Consider the following 24,315-nt stretch of genomic DNA (forward strand, 5'->3'; position numbering starts at 1 on the left):
ACGTTCGACAACAATGGGCAGGTCAAGAATGCAGTACACAATTTGTTGTCACTGAGATGAACAGTACTACTGGAATAAGAGCGGTCATGAAAAATGTGACTAGTATCTAAACAGAGTTGGGGATAATGTTGAAAAGTACTGTTAATTTCATTATTAGTTAATATATAAAACTTGTTCAATCATTTGAATGTCGCTTTTATTTTTATTTAATTATAGAAATTCCAAATAATCAGCAATACATATAAACAAATTATTTAATAAACAAACCACAAAGAAAGTGAAAAATAATAATTACTAAAGATAAAAAAGAACTGAAAGGTTTGTCCCTGTGAAGATTATTATACCCATCTGAGGAAAAACATCAATTATTGCTAAAGCCTAAAGTTTAGTGCTTTTATCTTTTATTTAATTAAATAAATTAAAGTAGTTGAGTGCTTTAACTGGTCGTAATTCATTACTTGATTTTTATTAGGTTATTTAATATTGTTTTGCTTTTTAATGTTATGAGGAGAACCATGATGTGTATGTAATTTCCAGTCTGCATTAGTGAACATTGATAGCATCAAGTATAATGACTTTTGCAGCAAAAATTTCTAGAATGTATAAAGTTAGTTCTCAGCAGTATGGGATATTATCACACTGATGATAACTATTGTAAGCTTAGTAGGAATTTGGTAAAAACAAATTTTTAGTAACTTTTGCAGTACTTGAAATCAGTTATTTAAAAATAATTTCCACATATACAAGCATTACTCAAGAGTTACCTCTCTGGAAGTAATGACTATTGCTATCTGACTAGTCGCTGTAGTAAACAGGAAATTGCAGGTCTGTGTACAACAATCTAATGCAAAATTGTCATGGCTTATTGAAGAAGGCTACTTAATAACTAATAACTTTGCTCCTCACATTCTCTGTACACATGGTATGAATTACTTGATCCAAAGATTGGCTACAACCTTTTCAGACAGACCAATTTTATAGTTTCATAGAATAATATTACAATTTCACATTAATCTATTGCTTTTCATATCATTTACATTCATTTTCAGTTCAGTTGATCTTTAACTTTGCTGAATTAACGATAAATCTTAAAATCATTGAAGTTTTTAATCTTAATTCTTTTCGGTCAAAAAAATTTTTTCTCTAGTCATCTTTCTTTGCCGTCATAAAATTAAAATAAATTGTAAAAGAGAATTATACTCATATTTTTTAATTTACGTTTTTAACTGTAATAAAAGCTTTTACAGTCATAAAAGCACATTTTGTAAATAAATTTGGTGGTTAGAAAAGATTGCAACACACATTATTTGCCATCTATTGTTATAAAAATATTGTATTCATAGATAATACACAATCATGAAATGATATGTTTTACATAAGTTTTTACCTTTTTCCTCAGACTCTTTGTTTCTGCTTAACAGCTCTGTTACATCCAAAGAATCATTCTGGCAACAAACATTGGTGGTCCTATTGTTACCACGATTAGTCGATTCAGCTGCAGCTATTGCTTTTTGAAGAGAATTGATGCATTCCTGAAATGATCAAGTACTTTAATGGAATTCATATTTGTATTATAATTATTTTAATCTCAGCTTGCTTAAATTTTGTGGTCAAAGGGTACTGGTTTATTTGACAAATTACTTTTTTGCCTTGTTATAGTAATTTAGCGTTGTTTGACAGATATTTAAGATTCTCTTCTTTGAAACATTCCTGATGTATTAAGATCATCATAAGGAATCTGTTTTACAATTCTAGTAAGAATTCTCTTTTATTTTATAATTTTAGTGAGTAAAAATACACACTTTGTGAATGCCTATCTATGTGTTGGAAGGGATTAGAAGGTCTGGTTTTATCCATTAAGCAATTTCATGACAATTAGTGCCTTGATAATGTTATATTATATGCTAGGGAGAATAGGAAATCTGGCTTTATCAGGAATTACATGACAATTTCAATCCTGCCAGTCCAAATGGTAGTGTTGTAGTGTGTCAGACTTTCATCTAGAAGAATTTACTACAAAATTTCCACGCTCTATTGCTACTCTCATCTCTTTTTAAAGTGAAGTAAGCAAAATAAGTTCAACTGAGTTCATTATTTCATTAAGGGCACAGTTGCTACAAACAAAAAAGTTAGAACACACTGTAAACATCACTTAAGAGATTATGCATAATGACTCCATGAGATCTCATCTATGTTAATACTAAGGTATCTTCTATTCATTTATTTAATATTATTTCAACCACATACATCCAATCTTGTTATACTGCAGTAATTCTCTTCAGAATAAAAGACTAGTTAAAATTTATAAACTTAAATTTATAAATATTCAAAGCAAGTCTGTAGTAACAATACCACAGGACAAGCATATTTAAGTCTGACTGAATGGTCCAATAGAGAGCAACTTTGGTCAGGGCTCCATAAATGAAGGTAATATCATCAGCAAAAGCTGAAAAAGAACTTTCAAGATGAGATGAGAACAGGTCATTTAAAAAAATAGAGATAAAATCATTGATCCAGGGCTAATGCTTATGGTATGCCATAATTAATTTTTAAGATGTCACTTTTTATTGATTCTGGGTTTGAACAAATTGCTTTCTCTCAAAGGTACCCTCAACCATTCTAATGCAATTCCCCCCCCCCCCAAACATATCCAATCTTCTTTAATAGTAAATGATGATCTACCTGCTTTGATGATCAAAGCAAAGCCTTTGATAATTTCTTAAGGTTATGATTATTTAAATTGTAATAAATCTGAGAAACAAAATTATTTAAAGCAATTTCAATATTATAAAATTGTACACTGAAAAAGATTTATGGTAATCATCAGATCTAAATCTGCAAACTACTAACAATAAAGAAATCACATGAAATTTCCTAACAGTAGTGGTACTAATAGATTTATGAATAGGGATATAATTTTTGTGATTTTTAACATGTTTGGAAAGACCTGTTACAAACTTAAATTACATAACACCAGCGGAAGTGGAAGAATCTTAGATGAATGCTGAAGATATTAAACAATCTTCTGCTAACTTATGCCCTGATAAGAGTTGAAAAGACTTCTTATTTATCAGCAATGGCAGGATATGAAAAATTAGTAACTATGTGTACTTCCTAAAAATATTTTTTTTAATGGCCATGCTGCAGTCACACAATCAAATGATTTAATTGTATTTGGTACTTAGGTAGAACTATTAAATTTATTCCTTATTACATGAAAATCAGTCAGCTTCTCATTACCTACTATCAGCATTAAACCTGTTTTCTCTGTTTAGTTCTAGCATGTAATTTCATTTATTATTTTTCATTATTTTAACACTATTATGTGTCTGTTCAGAAAAATCAGAACTAATTTTAATCATCTCATTTTTCAATCTTTTAATTTGAGTAATTTCAGTCTTTGCATATCTGAGTTTTTCTCATTAACGTGATTAAGTGCTCTGACATTTAAGGCATCAGCTTAGATGGCTTATATTACAGTTAATCAAAATTAACTTGCATTGCGTGGCATGATGTAAGTCTTAATAAAAAAAAGAAAAAATTAAAGAGACCAGTCTGTATTTTTCAGTAGATCTCTTAAGTTATCATAATTGACTTTGTAACATCTGTGACTGGAATTTAGACTGAATAAGCACACCAGGACTTAAATTAATCTGGTAATTACTTGATGATTAATGTCATTTTACATTGTTGCAGTTCACAAATCTATACAAAGGACACTAGGAAAGTTTTGCAGTATGACGAAATGGATCATCACAGGTGGTTAAAGTTAGTACATGTTTAGACAATTCTCAACTTACACTTAGCCACTATAGTCATTGTCTCAATGTCATTTGCCTTTTAGCTGTTAATGAAAAGAGGTAGTGATATTTTTTTGATTGAAAACTGAATAATTTTGCACGTGTTGATTAGAGGAAATGACTCCTGTCTTTAGATAGGATTGCTCTCATTGTATAACAATATTTAGCTGAACTGAGAGTGTGAAGGAGGAAATTTTGGCCTTGAAGATGTTTCTAGGTTAGATTGACCATCTTTGTCTGTGACTGTGAAACATTATCTCAAACAAAAAATGTTTGAGATAAACAGATCAACCACAAATAGAGATTTTCTTGAGCATTAATACATCTTCAGTTTCATGCTATTCTGTGAGATTACCTTCATGTTAGAAAGCTTTGTTCGTTTGGGTGCCTTGTAATTTGACTGACAATCAGATATCACAGCACTGTGAAACAGTGCTGTGAAATACTGAAAAAGTTGGAAAATGGGAAATCTCCCTGTGCAAAAAACGTTGCGACAGGTAACAAAATTTGGCTGTGTTATTATGACATCCTGATCAAGGCTCAAAACAAAGTGAAGAGTTCAAAGATGAGAAAACCTCGTGGCTGTTCGAAATCCAGATCAGTGAAGAAGAGAATGGTGATCGTATTTTTTTGTTTGAGAGGAGTTTTAAGCAAGTTGTGTTGGAAACTCAGGAGACAGTTACAATGCCTGCCTAGAGCAGTCAATGCTCTCAAGAAGCTCTGTCCAGACTCAAGGATGGACGCATGGTTTCTTCACTAGGATAACACTCCAGTATACTACTCCAAAGTTTACTCTTGAGTATTTGGCCAGCACTGTTATAAAACTATTTAGATCATCCTCCCTATAGTCCTGATCTCACTATATGTGATTCCCAAGGTAAAGAACAGACTGAAAGAAAGGCATTTTACAAGCGATGAAGACCTCCTTAAGACTTTGTGTGATAAGTGTGCCATCAGCAATTACCAGCCACTTATAAAAAATTAGGTTCATCAAGATTACCAAATGAAATCTTTTTAACAGAATTGGATCAAAATTCTGTTTGGTCCAACTATCTCTAATAAAAAATGGCAGGGTTTCTTTGATGACTGGTTTTGAAGGGAATGTGTGGCAGAAATTATTTTAAAAAAATTTTAAAAAGTCATATTGCAAAACTTTTCTAGTCCCTTTGTATCTTTATGTTCTACAAAATGGTTATGTAGAATGGTTGATTACATGTATGTTTGTACTACTAAATGAAATTAAGGTTAATGTGGATAAATTGATTTGTGAGGTTATTATATCCTAAACTAAAGATTTTAGATCTAAATACTTATTTGATATAGCATTGTTTTCTTCATTATTGATATTGACTCTTCTATACAAATAATTTCACCAAGTTTTGTTAACATCTGCGGAAAGATTCTAAAATAATATCGACAGATACTATGTTTTATATATATATATATATATATATATATATATATATATATATATATATATATTGACAGTATAATCCATATTATGACAATTTAATGGGCAATCCCAAAGAATGTTCTTCCTCTTGCTAAGAATCATATATTTAATTTTGGAATTAAGGGTTTAAAAACAAACCACCAGTTCAACTTTACCAAATGGACCACATTATGTTTAATGGACTGCAAATAATTTTTTTTACACAAGCTATTAAAATAAATAAGGATCAAAGCAGGGTCTCTAAAACAGAACTGTGAGGAATTATTGAAACGTTTTACTGACTTGACACTGCTAGCAAATGACATTGACAAAGCTAAAACACAGATATTACAAAGCTATTACAGATATTACTTCAAAACATTACAATAAAATTGGCCTTAAAGTATCATTCAAAAAGACAAAGAAATTATGCCCCAAAAATCAACAATTAAAAGAAGTAAACATTAACGATAATAAAGACAGTAACCCAACTTAAATACTTCGGAGAAATAATAAACAACCTAAATGAAAAAAAAACCTCAATCCAAACAACAAACTAGCTAAGGCACCTACAGTACACCTGAAACACAGAAACCTGGTACACCTGCAGTAAAACGTTTCTTTCATAAACACGAAAATAAGACACTACAACACAGCCACATATACAGCAGAAACACTCTTCCACCTGAATGAACAATCAAAGATCATCATACTCCAGGAAATTGAAAGAAATTATTGGAAGAACCTGTGTCAGCAAAAAGTACCAGAAAGACAAGTAGTAGTGGACTGTGTCCAGCAAAGCTGTGTACAAAGAATTCAATCACTGACACCATGTATAAGAGGAGATTAAGATTCTTTTGACACATCATGAAGATTAAGATTCGAGGACTTCTGAAACAGCTGGTACAATACAATCTCGACTCAAAAAACACCAAAACAGAATGCAGATGAAGAGAAATAAGAGAGGATCTGAAGAAAATTGGCCTTACACTAGAAGAAATCACAGACAAGATAAAATTAAATGAAAAAAAATCAAGGACAAAAATACTCGCATCACACTCACAAGAAAGAAACTCATAACACAAACATTTCAACAACACAGAAAGGGCACAGAGATCCAAACATATGAAAAAGTACTGGGAAGAACACAAGGTCCAAACAGTCCCTTTGAAGAGAGTTGGATAATGGACTGACTAAAGTGATCCTATGCGGTCATAAAAAATGGAAAAAATAATTTAGAATTAAAAATTTTTAATTTACTTTTAAATATTTCAGCAATTTTAGTGAAATAAAATTGTTTAACTGAGATTGCTGTTAAACTACCCAACAATCTCTTGGAAGAAATTATTAGATTATATTTTACAATTACCCCATTACATTCTCTTTTTCCTTCTTTCAACCCCTATAATTCATTTAGTATATTCCACTGTTTTTCTAAATTACCACAACAACAAATTAAGTTCCTATAGTAAGTATCCTTAGCTCAAAATGCCATCTGTCCAATAAGAATTGTAGTATCTATTAAGTTCACCACTCCAGAGTTGCATCTTTATATTTTTGTGTAATGTATTTCTTACATTTATTTTTGTGCATAGATAATGTTTATTCTGTGGCTTAAGCAGTGTAGGATTAAAATATACTAACTTGCATGTTATCTGTAATATACAAAAAACCGTTACAGCTGTAAATGCTTTAGTAACAATTGTTTCAGAATAAACTGGACCAATTTCATTCTCTAAAACACATTTAATTTCTAAAATCCATTTTTTTGGCATTTATTTGTTTAACAATTATTTGTTTTTAAAAAAAGGTGATTCATGATGTTTGTTATTTACAATGTACTACCTTTTGTTTGATAAAAGGTACACTATTCTTAATACTAATTTGATTTTTGCTGATAATAGCCATAATTATTAGAGTGTTGTATATTTTTCAATATTAAATAAGGTATGGTTGTTAAAATTTAATAAATGTTTAAATATATAAAAGGTTGGTATGCTGGTAAATGAATTTTACTTACTTGTTGCATTGAGATCTTTCTGCACATTTCTTGTGTTTCTGATTCACTTAATGCAGCATTTTTTTCTAGCACTCTGATCTTGTATTTTAAAGCTTCTCGCTCTTCTTGCAGTTCATTCTTTTGGCATTCTATCTTCTTTAAATGATTCATTTCATCCATTAAGCATCTCCGTTCTTCCTTTAATGTATCTAATTCTTTAAGTTTGCACTGAATGTTTGTTTGATCAGTTAACTTGCCTTTTAATTCATCACGTTGCTTGCACACTTCCTTCAATCTATAATCCAACATATTAGCTCTGTCAATGTCACCCTGTAATAGATGAAATTAATTATGTGGTTATTCATGTATTTGTACTTTTATTATTAGAATTAAAATTGTTTCTACAATGTACTTAAAATATTTATTTTAAATTTTAAAAAAATGCTTGACATAATGAAGTAGTATTTTCTTGTTTTAATTTGTAAATGACCCAAAAAATTATTGCCTGAAATTATTTCATTTTGTTAGGAATCATCAAGAAGCCAAAAAGTTGATGAAAAATTTGGGAAGCAGCAGCAGTGTACAAAGACAGAAGGAAATCAGTACTAAGAGATTGTAAAGACAGCACACACTGAAATTAAAATAATAAACAGACAATTGTAAAAAACTTTCTTTCAGAAAATTTGATTTTGAAAAACATGAGGACAGGAGCATTTTCTAACAATACTGTTAATTTGTTTATTAGATACAGATAATGCCACTTGTCTTATTGATCACATATGTGGTTTGTATTAATATGGTGCATAAATAAATATGGATGCAGGTACACTGTGCATAAACTGAAAGTAACCATTTTTAATGATCATTAAAACATAATATTCTGTTTTATTGATAATAATTAATAAATTAATTACCTAATTATGACCTTTCAGATTGTATTCTACCAAAAAGAACATGATTTATGTTAACAAATTAGTTTGCAGGCATATGTGTGTTCTGAATGTCAACAGCTTTGAGTTTTGTGTGTCTTTTTCATGGTATAACTAACTGATTTTTTAAATTTTATTTACAATTCCATGGTGATATATTTATGTGTTGCAGTTTACTTTCAAACAATGCTCAACAACTTACTTTGCCTCACTTTCTTTGATACTCGTTAAAGCATACACACCAAGGATTAATTTCTGGTGGCCATGTAGTGAAACTGAATCGACCAGTTTTTAACCCTTGTGATCTAAAGGAACAGATTTATTCTATTAATGGCAATTGTCAAAGCAGCCAGGAACTCTTTATTATGCTATCAAATTTAGTGTGGATGTAGAATTCAGTTCATGTTATTTAAAGCATGTACATGCTTTGCTCACAGATTGCAGGTTAAGTAGTATCTTTGCATCCTTTGAGGTTATTGCCCTATTTCTAGGATGTAATTTGCAAGGATTTATACTGCTGCATGTAGTGCTTTTATTATTTTTTGTGGATGAATCCAGCTGCAATCTGTCCAGTGTATTAAGTGCCATGATTACAGTTTAATTTGTATATTCCTGGGCGACTGTATTTGTCATGATGACATATTAAATAATAATTGAATATTTTACCAAATTTCTCTTGAAATTTAAAGAAAGGCTTAACAGTTGGGTAGAGAAAAGGCTTTGTGCCTTGAGAAAACGCACAAAGCTTGTTTAAATATGCTTTAATTTTATTAATTTTTTCAGTTTTTTTTTTTTTTTTTTTTACTAATTCAAAATACAGTATGTAGTGTTATGTTGTATTATTATTTTTTGATCTGCTGTATGATCTTGGGTTAGTTTATCAGATAATGTTAACAGCATATTTACATAATGTATTGTCAAGAGGCAGTTTTAGTGGACCAATGTCACAAAAATATGGTTGAAATTGTCGTAAAGTAACAAAGAAAATTGTTATAAAGGGATTTTTACTAACACATTTATAATTTTTGATAATAATTGTGCATTTTCAAAATGAGCACCTAATTTTAGATGAGAGTTCTCTTTTTTATTTTATTCAATTTAACATTTAAGATAACTGATTATGTTTATTATTATAGTTTGTATTTATATGTTAATTATTAAATTAATACCTGTTGCTGTTCTAATATCTTTACTAGTTCACATGCTTCCTTGTCCTGTTTTTCTATGTAACATTGCAAGGATTCTATTTCACATAAGAGGTTTTGTATTCGAATTTCAGCTTCAACTAATTCTTTTTCAATTGCTTGTAACCGTTTTAATTCTTTTCTAAGACAGTCTCGTTCTTTCTTTAAACGTTCAATATCTTTTTCATATTCATCAGCAAGTTTTTCTAGTTCTTCTAATTTGTCTAGCAGTTCTTTGTTTTCTTTTTCAAATCTCTAAACATATAAAAAATTATAAAGTTAAGATTTATAGGTTTAATTCTAGTTATATTTTCATTTACTTTATTCTAAATTATTACTGAAATAATCAAATATAATCTATATTTGAGATCAGCAAAAATTACAAACCAATTTTTCTTCTTTCACTTTTCAGTAGTAACAGAAAGGGTGGTTTTAAACAGACTAACTGCTTTTCTAAATGCTAACAATATAAAATTTAGTTCACAGCATAGATTTGTATCAAACACTCAGCTGCTGTGAAAATCTAATGGAGAAGATTATTATAGTTTGGATATTTTGTAAAATTATATGTGGTTTTCTTAGATTTTTAAGTATTGATAGACTATATAATAATTAATTAGAAGAGATTATTTTAAAAAATGAATTGTTTAAACCTTGGAAAATTACTTTGCAAAGTAGGATTCAGATAATCAAAATGAAATAAATGGAAATGCTAAAATTTAATGTATCACAATTCAGTTTAATATTTCTCACTGGAATTGGGACTATCTTTTTATAGTTTATATTGTAATTTCAACAAAGTTTTAATGGTATCATATCATATGAAGATGTTATAAAATTTGTCATTACAAGGGAAACTATAAGAGAAATGTAAACAGAGGATTTCTAAAGTAATATTACTGCTCTGTTAAATTTGCAAATTGATATTATAAAATTACATATGTGATACTTAATAATAATAATAATAATAATAATATTACAGAAAATAGATACAATTGTATGACATTGTGCTATTGTACAACAGCCAGTTGTAAAATTATCCAGTTGAGAAAGAAAACAAGATTTTTCAGAAATTTTTATTTTATTTTTCAATGTAGTTCACCTTGTATTAACTCTCAGTATAATACAACTTATAGTAATAGTCAAATCCGGCAAACAAGGCACATATGAAAGCAATGTAGGTCATTGAGTTTTGCAGTAAAAACTGAGACATGTGTACAAGTGAATTATCCAAATAAAAGAGCATTTTCTTTGGCCAGATATGTAAGACATAACATACCCTTCAATCGAACTGGTAGTGAACTGTAATTCTTCCTGGTGATGGCCTTGCCTTATTCCAGGTAATCTATGGGCACCACACCAAGAGAATCCCAAAAAAACCATAGCAATTATTTTTCTTGCAGATGGAACTGTTTTAGCTTTCTTTGGTGTATTTCCATCTGTTCTGACCCACTGTTTAGTCTCTGGTATGTAATGATGAATCCATGTTTAATCTACTGTTATAACATTGAAGAAACTCACCTGAATCAGATTTAAATAGATCTATACAGTCTTGAGAAGTGTTTTTGGTCAGCTGTTAACAGCTAACCCTTCTAGAACCTGTTTATTATTAAAACAGGGTTGTCAGGATGTAGTAATTCAAAAAATAAATAGTGAACTACTATTTTATGAATAATTAGAATTCATATTTTATCAATCTTCTTTATGGCTAAATTCTAATCAGCCTTAATTAAAAAATAATTATGGCTTCAGAGATAGTAGGTTACTTGCACTACTATATCCAAGTGTTTGATATACTTTTCTTGTAGTATGTTATGTTGAATTATTTTGTTGGCTATTATGTTATTTTTGTAGAATGAAAAAGCCGTAAGCTTTACATCTGTCTTCAATTGTTTCCTTTATTTACTGTTTAGAACCGCTGAAAGTACTATAACTGTAGTGGCTAATAGTTCTTAAAATGTAGCTATTGTTTAAGTACTATATTGTTTAAATTTCAATGTAAAAAAAATTGTGCATACAAGAGTTTTTCAACAACACTGATCATCAATGATTTTGCTACATGGCCAATATTTATATTTTTTGATGCTATTCTAAATAAGAAGTCAGAATTTCCCTGCCAAATTGTCTGTAATTGCCCTTTCTACTTTCCAACAAGTACATGTGTATGAACAATGCAAATACAATATATTATTTATTTATACTGTTTACTGCAGCCATTATAAGTTGCTAAATAAACTATTATTTAAGCTTATAAATAGACATGAAAGATTACAAATAATATACATATGATTCATGCCATATTTTTTTTCTAAATGTAAATATGTTGCCCACTTAGTCACACATTACACAGTATACATGAATTTTGTTAAGAAAAATCTTAAAATTAGTCAAGAGTGAGTTATCATTTAAGTAACATTTAGTAGTGCAGCTATTTTTCCTACAAATTGTGATTTTATTGTTGCCTGTAAATTCAGTGTGTACATCACTAATGTGTGTATGTAGTGTTTAAAGTTTTGTAATATGAGTTTGTGAGTGTATTGTGACAGTTTCTGCTACATTTGTGGTGAGGTAACATTAAAGTCTCAGGGAGAACTCCAGTAATAAAAAAATTGTATGAATTTTAACTATATTTTGGATGTAAACAAAGTCCTCAAATTTGCTGCCACTCATGTGTTGAATGGATCTCATTCATCACATGCCATTTGCAATTCCAATGGTTGGAGAGAACTGAAGGATTACTTCACTGAAGCTATTTTTTTTTATAATAATAAAAATATCAGGGATAACTAAGTCTAGACAATAAGACATACTGTTAAATATCCTGATATTCACTACTATAAGACCAGTATCTCAGTCCACAGTTTCAAATTCCACCAAAACTATGGGTATTAGAAAAAATATGAAATTGTTCCTGATGAAGGTTATGCAGATTATCAGATGAACAAAGGAGAATCCAGTTGTTTTAGAAAATAAAAAACTGAACCACATTTAATCATTCAGAATTTAATCTGTCAGAATTAAATGATCTCATTCATGATCTAAATTTATCCAAGAATCAAACAGATTCTCGCATTATAACTGAAAGGATGGAATATTTTACACACAATATTAATATAAGTGCTTTCAGTCACAGGCAGTGTGAATTTGAATGTTTCTTCTTCCAGTAGAAGGACTTAGTTTATTGTAGTCAGGTGAAATCTTTTCTAGAAGCTTTTGGACATATGCATTCAAAGCGTAGTTGAAAGCAGTCCATGTTGGAAATAATATTCCTCAATACTTTTAGCTTGTGCAGATCACATGAAGGAGTCATATGAAGTATGAATTATTTGTGTTGGCTATGATTCAGTATGAAAAACATTTGTGGATAGCACTGAAAGTGAAGCATGTTATCTGGTTTATAGTTTGGAGAAAGATTAACTATAGGAGAGAGGAATGTTGTGTGAATCCAGCACTAGTAAAAACCTGTATAAGTTTACTTTCTGCCACTACACATTAAACTAGGTTTAATGAAAAATTTCATTAAAACAGTGAATCATGGTGGGACTAGATTTCACTTTCTAAATGTTGGTCCACAAATAAAAAAACTAATGAATAATACTGAATTTGAAGACAGCTTGAGTGAATTTGAAGTTGCTGCTTGGAAATCACTGCTTGGAAGGTTGTAAAACAAGTTCCTTGAAAATCATCAAGTACTTAACTACAAAGAACTTATAACTGAGCTTCTTAAAAACTGTAAAGCACTTAAATGTGCTTTACAGTTTCATGCTAAAGAACCTGAGGTTACATAAAAATTCTTTGTGAGAACCAAACAAATAACAATCTGATAATGAAAGATAAGACTTAGATGAAAGAAAGATAAGATAGAAAGATAAGATTTTAGCATGTATAAAATTGTTATACTCCTCTCATATACTTTTCTTACAATAAAAACCTATGCCTGATAGAAAGAAACCACTTACATATTTGAAATTAGTGTCAAAAATAATGTAAAATTCACCTATTTACACTATGGTACAACTCTATTTACTATGGTACAACATGAAACAAACTTTTGATGTCCAGTATAATTAGAGAAAAATTATTATTTATTCAATGAAAACAAAACTAAAACTACTTTCTCTCAGATTTTTTATTTCAGTAGTGACGAATGGTTCATGTTGGTGACTGGCCATCCTTGACTTGCTGATTGTTGAAGAACCTGAGGTTACATAAAAATTCTTTGTGAGAACCAAACAAATAACAATCTGATAATGCAAGATAAGACTGTAAGTTAAGCGTGACAACGTCTTCCAACCCGACTTTTCAATAGCTTCCCATCTTTTCAGTTGAATGTGGTGGGAGTTACCATGCAGAAGAATTAGTACGTTTTCTGCTTTTGCAGGTTTCACTTTACTTTCTAGCATGGCACAATTGTACTTACTGCTGATCATACATTGTTCTTCCAAATATTTCCAATAAATTGGACCTTTATAGTCCCAAAACACTTATCAGTATCACTTTATGGATGGACACGTAGATTTTGAATTTTTTGTCTGATGAACTTGTGATATTAACATTCCATTACTTACGTTTGGATTCCAGCTCTAAGTGATGAATCCAAGTTTTATCACAAGTTATTATGCGATCTACTATAAAAGCATTGTCTTCTGCTAAAACTGTTCTTTAAGTTCCACAAACGTGAATTTTGTAATTTTGATCAACTGTGCTGGAATCCACCTTAAATACATTTTTTGGTGATTCAGCTTATCATGGATAATGAAATAGACAGTGCTAAAACTCTCACTACAGATTTCATCAATTTCTCAAATTTTATGTGTCTGTCCTTGTCAATAAGTTCATTAATGTAATTTTGCCAAGTGTCAGTCGAAACTTCTACTGGTCATTTGCAACTAAAATCTGTGATACTTGTTCATCCAGATTTAAACTGTTGAATCCACTTATATAAAAATGTTTATGGTTAATACAAATTTTAACATTGGCTGGTTTTACATCTTCAAAAAATAAAAATATCAACATGGTGATCTTCCACAGTACACATTTCAAGCATAGCTAACCCTTTTGAAATAAACAAAGGTTATAACAATGGAAATTACGAGTATTATTAAACTTGAATATCAGGTAATTACAGTTTATTCTATTAAATAGTTTTTTGCATTTGCAATTTGACTTTAATTACTAAACATCCTTCATATAACTATTTTGTGTATACATAGAAACAAATTTAGAGCTTCTCTCAAAACAAGTGAAATATATTAAATCTCCTATTTAAACAACGCAAGTGTGTACATTAAATTAAAAAAAATCATTTTCCTTTTAAAATTCAAATTAATTTGTTACAAAATACCCACTGCTATTAAACAATTCAGTGTAGGTGTACCTTTTCATTCTGATTTATCACAGAATTGAGTGTTATGTTGGAAGCAACTGTGTATAAACAGGAATTGACTAAAGAGGATAGGACTAGAGTGGAAATATTACATAATTATCTTTTATTACCTATATTTTTCCAATGTATCTAATAATATTGTACAAGATTTTTTGGAACCCTGAGGTAGAAAGAGTATATAGGATGACAGTTTTAAAATGTACCAGTGCATTTGTTTCTGTTGGAAAGAATATCCTTTTTAGCTATAAAATTATAACATTATTAAGAATGTCCAGTGTGTGGCAATCATTAACTACCAACAAAACCACTTTTTCAAACACACCAAATTAACGGCAAGGTCAATACAAATTTACCAGTTAACATAAGAATTTTTCAAATCCAAGGATTCATCATCAATTTATTAAAGTTTTATCTCAAGCAATGTTTTCTTTCATCACATGTTAAAATAGAGATGCTAAGATCAAGCTAATTAAAACTGGTTGTAATTAAGTCAACTATCAAAACAGGTCTGTGAATTTGAACAGTTCATCATTGCAAAATTTAACTGTTCATTTTTAAGTGCATACATTTATTGCAAATGTATTTTTCTAAATATTCAACATTGTTTTTATTATTTATTTCTAAATTATGTTGTATAATTAGTTTTATGCTTTGTGTAATGAGGCAGTCAACATCTGAAAAATTCTCTTTTATTTTTGTATGTTCTAAAAATTTCTATGTATAGATCTATTATTTTTACAAATGTATATTTCTAGACAATCATTATGATTTTTATAAATGCTACTATTATCAAATCTACCTTGTGGTGTAATTTTTGTTTAATTTAAATTTTCTGCTAAATTATTTATTGGTTTAAAAGATATTTTATAATTTTCATTATTGTAGACATTAAATATTTTACTTGAAATTTTATTAATACTAATGTGTAAATAATTGTTTATAGGTTTATTATGTCTTGTTTTTTCGAATGGAATTAGTGACATATTATTTTTTTATATTGTCTACAAAAATATCCTTAATTTATGAGGTTATCTCTAAAGTAAAGACCACAGGGAAATTTCTCTTCTTAACGTTGGCGAACCTGTGTTGGTGATGGTCACGCAAGTAATGTACCCGCTACATTTTTGTCTTGTCGCGTAGTATCTTTGTTATGTGTAAGTTATTACGTTATAAAATGAATAGGAAAATCGTTGTTGCAGCCGACTGTGAAATATGTGGACTCATACACGTTTTTTAAACCATCAAAACGTTAAGCCGGCTGAAATTCATAGGTAGTTGGTTGCTGTGTACGGTGATAATGTAATGAATGAAAGAGACGTCCGAAAATGGTGTGAAAGGTTAACAGAATTAATGTGCCATGATGAAGAACGTTCAGGGGGAGGCCCTCGATAATCACAGAGGATTTGTTGAAACGCGTCGATGATGAAATCAGAAAAGATCGTCGCTCAACGATTTCCGATCTGGCCCTTCTTTTTTCTGATGTTTCAAGAGCTTTTATTGGAGGCATTGTTGATGACCATTTAGGATTCAGAGAGGTTTGTGCACATTGGTGTCGCACGTCTTAACGTAACGTCACAAAAAAATCCGAATGGGATCTGCTTTGGAATTTTGATGCGCTACACCAGAAAAAGGTGATGAGTTCTTTAATTCAATTATTTCCAGCGATGAAACATGGATTTTTAATTACATAAAAGAGAAAAAACGGCAGTCAGGTGAATGGCGTCATCCTCAGTCACCAACCAGACCAACAAAGGTCAAGCCACAGCCATTTGGATGCAAACTGATGGCTGCGGTCTTTTGAGATAGGTTTGGGATACTGCTGATTGATTTCATGCCACGTGGAACGACTATAAACGCTTCTGCATTTCGAAGCAACTCTACGTAAGTTACGCGGCGCGCCATTCAAAATCGGCGACGTGGGCGGCTGACCGACTGCGTCGTCCTGCTACACGATAATGCACATTCACATGTTGCAGGTCCGACACGAGATTTACTGAGAATATTTGGATGGGAAATTTACGATCACCCACCATATAGTCCGGACTTGGCTTCTTCTGATTTCAATTTATTAGGGAAATTGAAAGAATTTTTGAGTGATAAGCAATTCGCAGGTGACGATGAACTTAAAAATGCTGTTAATCAGTGGCTAAATGGACTGGGGGCAGAAGAATACGAGGGTATATTGATGCTGGTGTATCGGTACGATAAATGTCTTAATTCATGTGGCGATTATATAGAGAAGTAGTATAACAAATGTAAAGAGAAATAAAAAATATTTTTATAGTTTTCAGAATAATTTTTTTTACAATGAAACTGTCTTTACTTTAGAGACAACTTCTCGTAATAATCAATATTAGATTAGGTTTGCTACAAACTTGATTTGATTTATTTCTTTGTTAAATTATTATGTACATAAGATGGTTTTATGGATGTTTTATGTTGGAAGTTATAATTATTATATTATATTATATATAATTAATTATACTAATTTTCCCCTTAAAGTAATAACATATGACTGGTCATTGCCAATTAAAATATTATTTTACCTTAAGACTAGCTTCTGCTTTCTTTTTTTCATCTATTTTCTGTTCTTTTTCTGGGATTTCTTCTGTTATTGTAGCTTTATCAACCATTTGCTTTGCCTTTTTTTCTTCTATTGAGGGACGTTCTGCCTTACCTGTAACTCTTTCTTTTTCACCGCCCCTTTCATCAACACTTTTCCTCTCGAGTACATCACTCTTACGTTCTAGTGGTCTTTCTCCCAAAGCTTCCTCCAGACGTCTTTCAGTACTCTTCCGTTCTAATGGACTTTCTTCCAAAGCTTCTTCCAGACCTCTATCACTCTTCCGCTCTAGGGGTCTTTCTCCCAAGGCTTCCTCCAGACCTCTATCACTCTTTCGTTCTAGTGGTCTTCCTCCCAAAGCTTCCTCCAGACCTCTATCACTCTTTCGTTCTAGTGGTCTTCCTCCCAAAGCTTCCTCCAGACCTCTATCACTCTTTCGTTCTAGTGGTCTTCCTCCCATAGCTTCCTCCAAAGCTCTGTCACTCTTCCGTTCTAGTGGTCTTTCTCCCAAAGCTTCTTCCAGACGTCTATCGCTTTTCCGTTCTAGTTCACCTCTTCTATCGTAATCATCCATAAGGTCATATTTGGCGCGATCCTTAGAAGGCCTGCGTTCTTTTGAACCACGTATGTCCCGATCACGGTCGTACTCATCTTCACCAATATCATCACGGCCAAGCTTGGGACGGTCCTTAGAAGGCTTACGTTCTTTTGAACCACGCATATCACGATCGTACTCATCTTCCTCTTCACCAACATGTTTAGGACGGTCCTTAGAAGGCCTGCGTTCTTTTGAACCACGAATGTCCCGATCACGATCGTACTCTTCTTCATCTTCACCAACATGTTTAGGACGGTCCTTAGAAGGCCGGCGTTCTTTTGAACCACGAATGTCTCGATCACGATCGTACTCTTCTTCATCTTCACCAACATGTTTAGGACGGTCCTTAGAAGGCCTGCGTTCTTTTGAACCACGAATGTCCCGATCACGATCGTACTCATCTTCATCTTCACCTTCACCAACACGTTTCGGACGATCTTTAGAAGGCTTACGTTCTTTTCCACCAGGTCGTTCTCGATCACGGTCGTACTCATCTTCATGTATATCATATTCGGGACGATCTTTAGAAGGTCTGCGTTCTTTTGAACCACGAGTGTCCCGTTCACGGTCGTATTCACCCTCACCCTCAGGGGTATATTTGGCACGGTCCTTAGAAGGCTTCCGTTCTTTTGAATCACTCGATTCTTGACTGCCTCTGTACAGTTTTCTTTTTCTAATGAAACTTTCGTCCGAGTCTCCCGGGGTGCTAGTGCTATCACGATCCATGTCACCCTTTTTACGCCCTCGTTTACGATCTGCATCATCTATGGGACGACCTTCTTCGTCAAGTGCGATGGGGCGACCTTTTTCGTCGAGTGCGATGGGGCGACCTTTATCGTCGAGTGCGATGGGGCGACCTTGATCGTCAACTAAGGGACGACCTTGATCGTCAACTAAGGGACGACCTTTTTCATCAACTAAGGGGCGACCTTTTTCATCAACTAAGGGGCGACCTTTTTCATCAACTAAGGGGCGACCATATTCGTCAAGTAAGGGACGACCATATTCGTCAACTAAGGGACGACCTTTTTCATCTACTAAGGGACGACCTTTTTCATCTACTAAGGGACGACCGTATTCGTCAACTAAGGGACGACCGTATTCGTCAACTAAGGGACGACCTTTTTCATCAACTAAGGGACGACCTTTTTCGTCAACTAAGGGACGACCTTTTTCGTCAACTAAGGGACGACCTTTTTCATCAACTAAGGGACGACCTTTTTCATCAACTAAGGGACGACCTTTTTCATCAACTAACGGACGGCCATATTCATCTAATAAGGGACGGCCATATTCATCAACTAAGGGTCGACCTTTTTCATCAACTAAGGGTCGACCTTTTTCATCAACTAAGGGTCGACCTTTTTCATCAACTAAGGGACGACCATATTCATCAAGTAATACATCAAGTAAGGGACGACCTTTTTCATCAACTAAGGGACGACCTTCTTCATCAACTAAGGGACGACCTTCTTCATCAACTAAGGGACGACCTTCTTCATCAACTAAGGGACGACCTTTTTCATCAAGTAAGGGACGACCTTTTTCATCAAGTAAGGGACGACCATATTCATCAAGTAAGGGACGACCATATTCATCAAGTAAAGGACGACCTTTTTCATCAAGTAAGGGACGACCTTTTTCATCAAGTAAGGGACGACCATATTCATCAAGTAAGGGACGACCATATTCATCAAGTAAGGGACGACCATATTCATCAACTAAGGGACGACCTTTATCATCAACTAAGGGACGACCTTTATCATCAACTAAGGGACGACCATATTCATCAACTAAGGGACGACCTTTTTCATCAACTAAGGGGCGACCTTTTTCGTCAACTAAGGGTCGACCATATTCGTCAACAATGGGACGACCTTTTTCGTCAACCATGATGGGACGACCTTGATCGTCAACCATGATGGGACGACCTTTTTCATCAAGCATGGGTCGGCCATATTCGTCAACCATGGGACGACCTTTTTCATCAACCATGATTGGACGACCTTCTTCGTCAACCATCATGGGACGACCTTTTTCGTCAACTAAGGGTCGACCATATTCGTCAACAATGGGACGACCTTTTTCGTCAACCATGATGGGACGACCTTGATCGTCAACCATGACAGGGCGACCTTTTTCGTCAAGTATGGGACGACCTTTTTCGTCAACCATGGGACGACCTTTTTCGTCAACAATGGGGCGACCTTGTTCGTCAACCATGATGGGGCGACCTTGTTCGTCAACCATGATGGGGCGACCTTTTTCATCAAGTATGGGTCGACCTTTTTCGTCAACCATTGGTCGTCCTTTTTCGTCAACCATGATGGGACGACCTTCTTCGTCAAACATGATGGGACGGCCTTCTTCGTCGACTATGGGACGACCTTTTTCGTCAAGCATGATGGGACGTCCTTTTTCGTCAACCGCGATGGGACGTCCTTTTTCGTCAACCGCGATGGGGCGTCCTTTTTCATCAACCGCGATGGGACGGCCTTTTTCGTCAACCATGATGGGACGACCTTTTTCGTCAACCATTGGACGACCCTTTTCGTCGACCATGATGGGGCGGCCTTCTTCGTCAAACATGATGGGACGACCTTCTTCGTCGACTAAGGGACGACCTTTTTCGTCAAGCATGATGGGACGACCTTTATCGTCAAGCATGATGGGACGACCTTTTTCGTCAACCATCGGACGACCCTTTTCGTCGACCATGATGGGGCGACCTTCTTCGTCAAATGTGATGGGACGACCTTCTTCGTCAAACGTGATGGGACGACCTTTTTCGTCAAACTTGATGGGACGACCTTTTTCGTCTAACGTGATCGGACGACCTTCTTCATCAAACATGATGGGACGACCTGCTTCGTCTACTATGGGACGACCTTTTTCGTCAACCATGATGGGACGTCCTTTTTCGTCAACCATGATGGGACGTCCTTTTTCGTCAAGCATGATGGGACGACCCTTTTCGTCAAGCATGATGGGACGACCCTTTTCGTCAACCATAGGACGTCCTTTTTCATCAAGCATGATCGGACGACCTTTATCGTCAAGCATGATAGGGCGACCTTGTTCGTCAAGCATGATGGGACGACCCTGTTCGTCGACCATGGGACGACCTTTATCGTCAAGCATGATGGGGCGACCTTGATCGTCAAGCATGATGGGGCGACCTTGTTCGTCAAGCATGATGGGGCGACCTTGTTCGTCAAGCATGATGGGACGACCCTTTTCGTCGACCATGGGACGTCCTTTTTCGTCAAGCATGATCGGACGACCTTTGTCGTCAAGCATGATAGGGCGACCTTTTTCGTCAACCATGATGGGGCGACCTTGTTCATCAAGCATGATGGGGCGACCTTGTTCGTCAAGCATGATGGGACGACCTTGTTCGTCGACCATGGGGCGACCTTTTTCGTCAACCATGATGGGGCGACCCAGTTCGTCAACCATGATGGGACGACCTTTTTCGTCAAGTAGGGGTCGACCTTTTTCGTCAACCATGGGACGACCACCTTTCCCTGGGAATTCATCTCCTGGTTTAGGGAGATCTCCCCATTTCTGCAAAAAAAAAGAAAGTAAAATTAATATTATTTATTTAAGTATTTAGTTGATTATATCTTAGGAGAGATGAATGAATTAAGCATTTAAAAATGCGTTTATCAGTGCTTAGAAGTAACAAGTGCAGTTGGTGGTAATAAAGAGGGGTACTTGGAATTGTTCAAAATATTTTCTCCTGTGTGTGGTTATGTTTACTATGCAGTCTTTTTTTGGTTATTGATTGTATATATTTTGCATAATTTGCAGGTATTGGCATATAAGATTGTTGTATTTTATGCAACATTTTTCTGCATAATTATATACAGGATCATCTATAGTAAACTGAGATGTAACATGACTGATTAATTAAAGAAGCTTACAAAAAGAAGATTGTACATGGGGATATGATGATGAAAATGTGTAGTGTAGAAATACAATGCCTGACCAGGATTTGAATTCGGGATCTCTGCATTAAAGGCTGAGGTGTTACCACTGTCACAGAGATCAGCTAAGAATATAAGAGAATTAAAAATGTTGGGTACCTTTTTACTAAAATGAAAATTTGAAAGCCAACGACTGTAAAGAATATTGTTTAATTACTATTGTTCCAGATATTTCTTATCTGATACATAAGATATAAACTTGTGTACAGGAACCTACTATTAGGGATAAACGAAACAGCCATTTTTTATTGACTAAAATTTGTATATTAATAAAACCCTTCATTTAATAGAAAATAAGAATACTGCTTTTACATACTTCCTCTAATCTGCTTTAATAATACTTCATTAGCCATTCTGCCCCTTGTTGTTTTCCCTCCTGCATTCATATGTTTTATTCACATGACTGATACAGTCTAACATCTCCCAACTAGGATGGCATTTTTGGATACTATAAAATTAATAAACCAGAATAGTAAAATTTAAATTAAACAAACAATTTTATACAAATATAAATTTACCTTGTGCAAAATTAACATAGTGCATTAATTCAATTAATACCAATACTTTGATATATCATTATATATGATTATATATAAGTAATATATACATTTACCACAATTTTAAGTGTTCAAAGTAAAAATACATTTACCACAAATAACAGCTGGGATCATTCCCAGTCATTCCTTAAAATGAGAGCCATTCCCAACAATACCAAATTTTCTAGGAAAATGATAAATAGTTTCAAGCTAATAATGTGAATAGTAGCTACAGAAGGCCACTTACCCCTAATCTCTCATAGAAGTCATACTTCAACAGCTATTTCAACAAAATTCTATTTATTGCTAATCTCTGTATATATGAATGTTTATTTCTTCAACAAAATTGGTTTAAAATTTTTTACTAACCTTTTCACATTCATCGAGTAGCTTTCTCAATCTTTCAATTTCTTTCAGTAGACATTCATTTTCTTTTTTTAAATCGCCTCCTGCTTCAGTCAGACACTTTGCTAAAGCATCCAGGTCATCCTAAAACAGTAATTTTATTTAAATAAACTATTTCATAAGTATAGAAGCTGATGTCTTAGCAGGATCTAGGAAAAGTAGATTTAAAATAAATTTGTCATTAGAATTTTAAAAACCTTATTATACTAAGTGTATTTCAGTTCTCTCCATAATTTAACCATAGAATGAAGAATATTGTTAATTTATCTACAAGTGTTTTAATGAAAATTGCTAAACAAAGTGTTCACATGAATGATTCATCATTCAATTATGTTCCATATTAATTACAACATTATTTTATGCAGTGCCATATCACACTTATATCAAAATATAAATTTTAATGTTCAGAAATTAAATTAACATGAAACAGAGTTATGGGAACATTTTTGTATAGAAAAATTTACATTGTTTTAAGTTTATTTAATTTCATAAAACTTGTGTAAAATACCTGAGCTAAAAAAAAGTATGAATTTCACTATGATTATAATACAAGAAATGAAGTAATATTCTCAATGTACAACATAAATAAATTAATAAAGACATTTTTATTTTTATTAATTTTATTCGTTACAGCAAAATTTATGTATAATAAACTTGACATGTATCAACATGACATGTCAACTTTATTCAAAATAATTTGCTTCCTAAATACAAGAAAGTACGTTTCCAGATCATCTTTACAGAGTTACTGAGCAGTATTACCATGCAATTTGCAACATACTGAAGAAGAAAGCTTCAAAAAAGATCTTTCAGAAGCAAATTTCCATTACAAAGCATATCACAATCTTAAATTTTTCATTATGTTAATTTTATAATAGTCAGGAAGTTTGTATAACTTCTATATAGTTTGATCTTTGACTTGAGTCCTGGCAAGAGTCTTTCATTCAAATTTGAGATTATTTTATCTACTTTGTTAAAGCATGTGTAGCATGTCCAAGATTCTAACAAAAAATTAAAATTAAACCAAAAAATGCTTTCTCTTAGAACTTTGAAAACTATTTAAGTACTGAAGGCTGTAGCTTACTGTGGATACAACCTTACTACCTTTTATCCTTTGGAGTGTGAAAAGGTTTGATTCACTTATCATCTGTGAGAAAACTATCACCTGTGGAATAGTTTTGAAAGTACAGTGTATATATGATATATATATATACATACAGAAAACTATACTTTTACATATCGTTGGCTCAATATACTAATTAATGTGCAGTTATACTTAAACTTAAATTTTAAAAATAGCTGTAAAATGTTATAAATAAAATACTTTTTCCTTTTCGAGTTCTTCCTTTTCTTGTTCTACTTTGTCTATTTCAGTGAGTAAATCATCAAGTTTTCCTAGCTGGTCTAGTGCATCTTCAATTATAGCATCCCTCTCAGTATCAAGCATCTAAAATGAGTTAATATTTATAAACTATATGTACTAAATAAATATTT

General features: G+C 32.8%; 1 protein-coding gene across 1 annotated transcript in view; it reads right to left on the reverse strand.

Moving 5' to 3' along the window:
* The window catches only part of LOC142319965 (uncharacterized), a 36,858-nt gene extending 15,457 nt beyond the window's left edge, over positions 1–21,401 (reverse strand). The window contains exons 1-5 of the mRNA XM_075357643.1: positions 19,082–21,401; positions 17,277–19,048; positions 9,330–9,599; positions 7,253–7,561; positions 1,388–1,532 (exon numbers count right to left, since the gene is read on the reverse strand). Coding sequence (XP_075213758.1) covers positions 1,388–1,532; positions 7,253–7,561; positions 9,330–9,599; positions 17,277–19,048; positions 19,082–21,401 — 4,816 coding nt within the window. The remainder of the gene's footprint in view (positions 1–1,387; positions 1,533–7,252; positions 7,562–9,329; positions 9,600–17,276; positions 19,049–19,081) is intronic.
* Between the last annotated feature and the right edge of the window lie 2,914 nt (positions 21,402–24,315).

Source organism: Lycorma delicatula, chromosome 2, assembly GCF_047948215.1.
Source record: "Lycorma delicatula isolate Av1 chromosome 2, ASM4794821v1, whole genome shotgun sequence".
In the NCBI taxonomy this organism is placed as follows: Eukaryota; Metazoa; Arthropoda; class Insecta; order Hemiptera; family Fulgoridae; genus Lycorma; species Lycorma delicatula.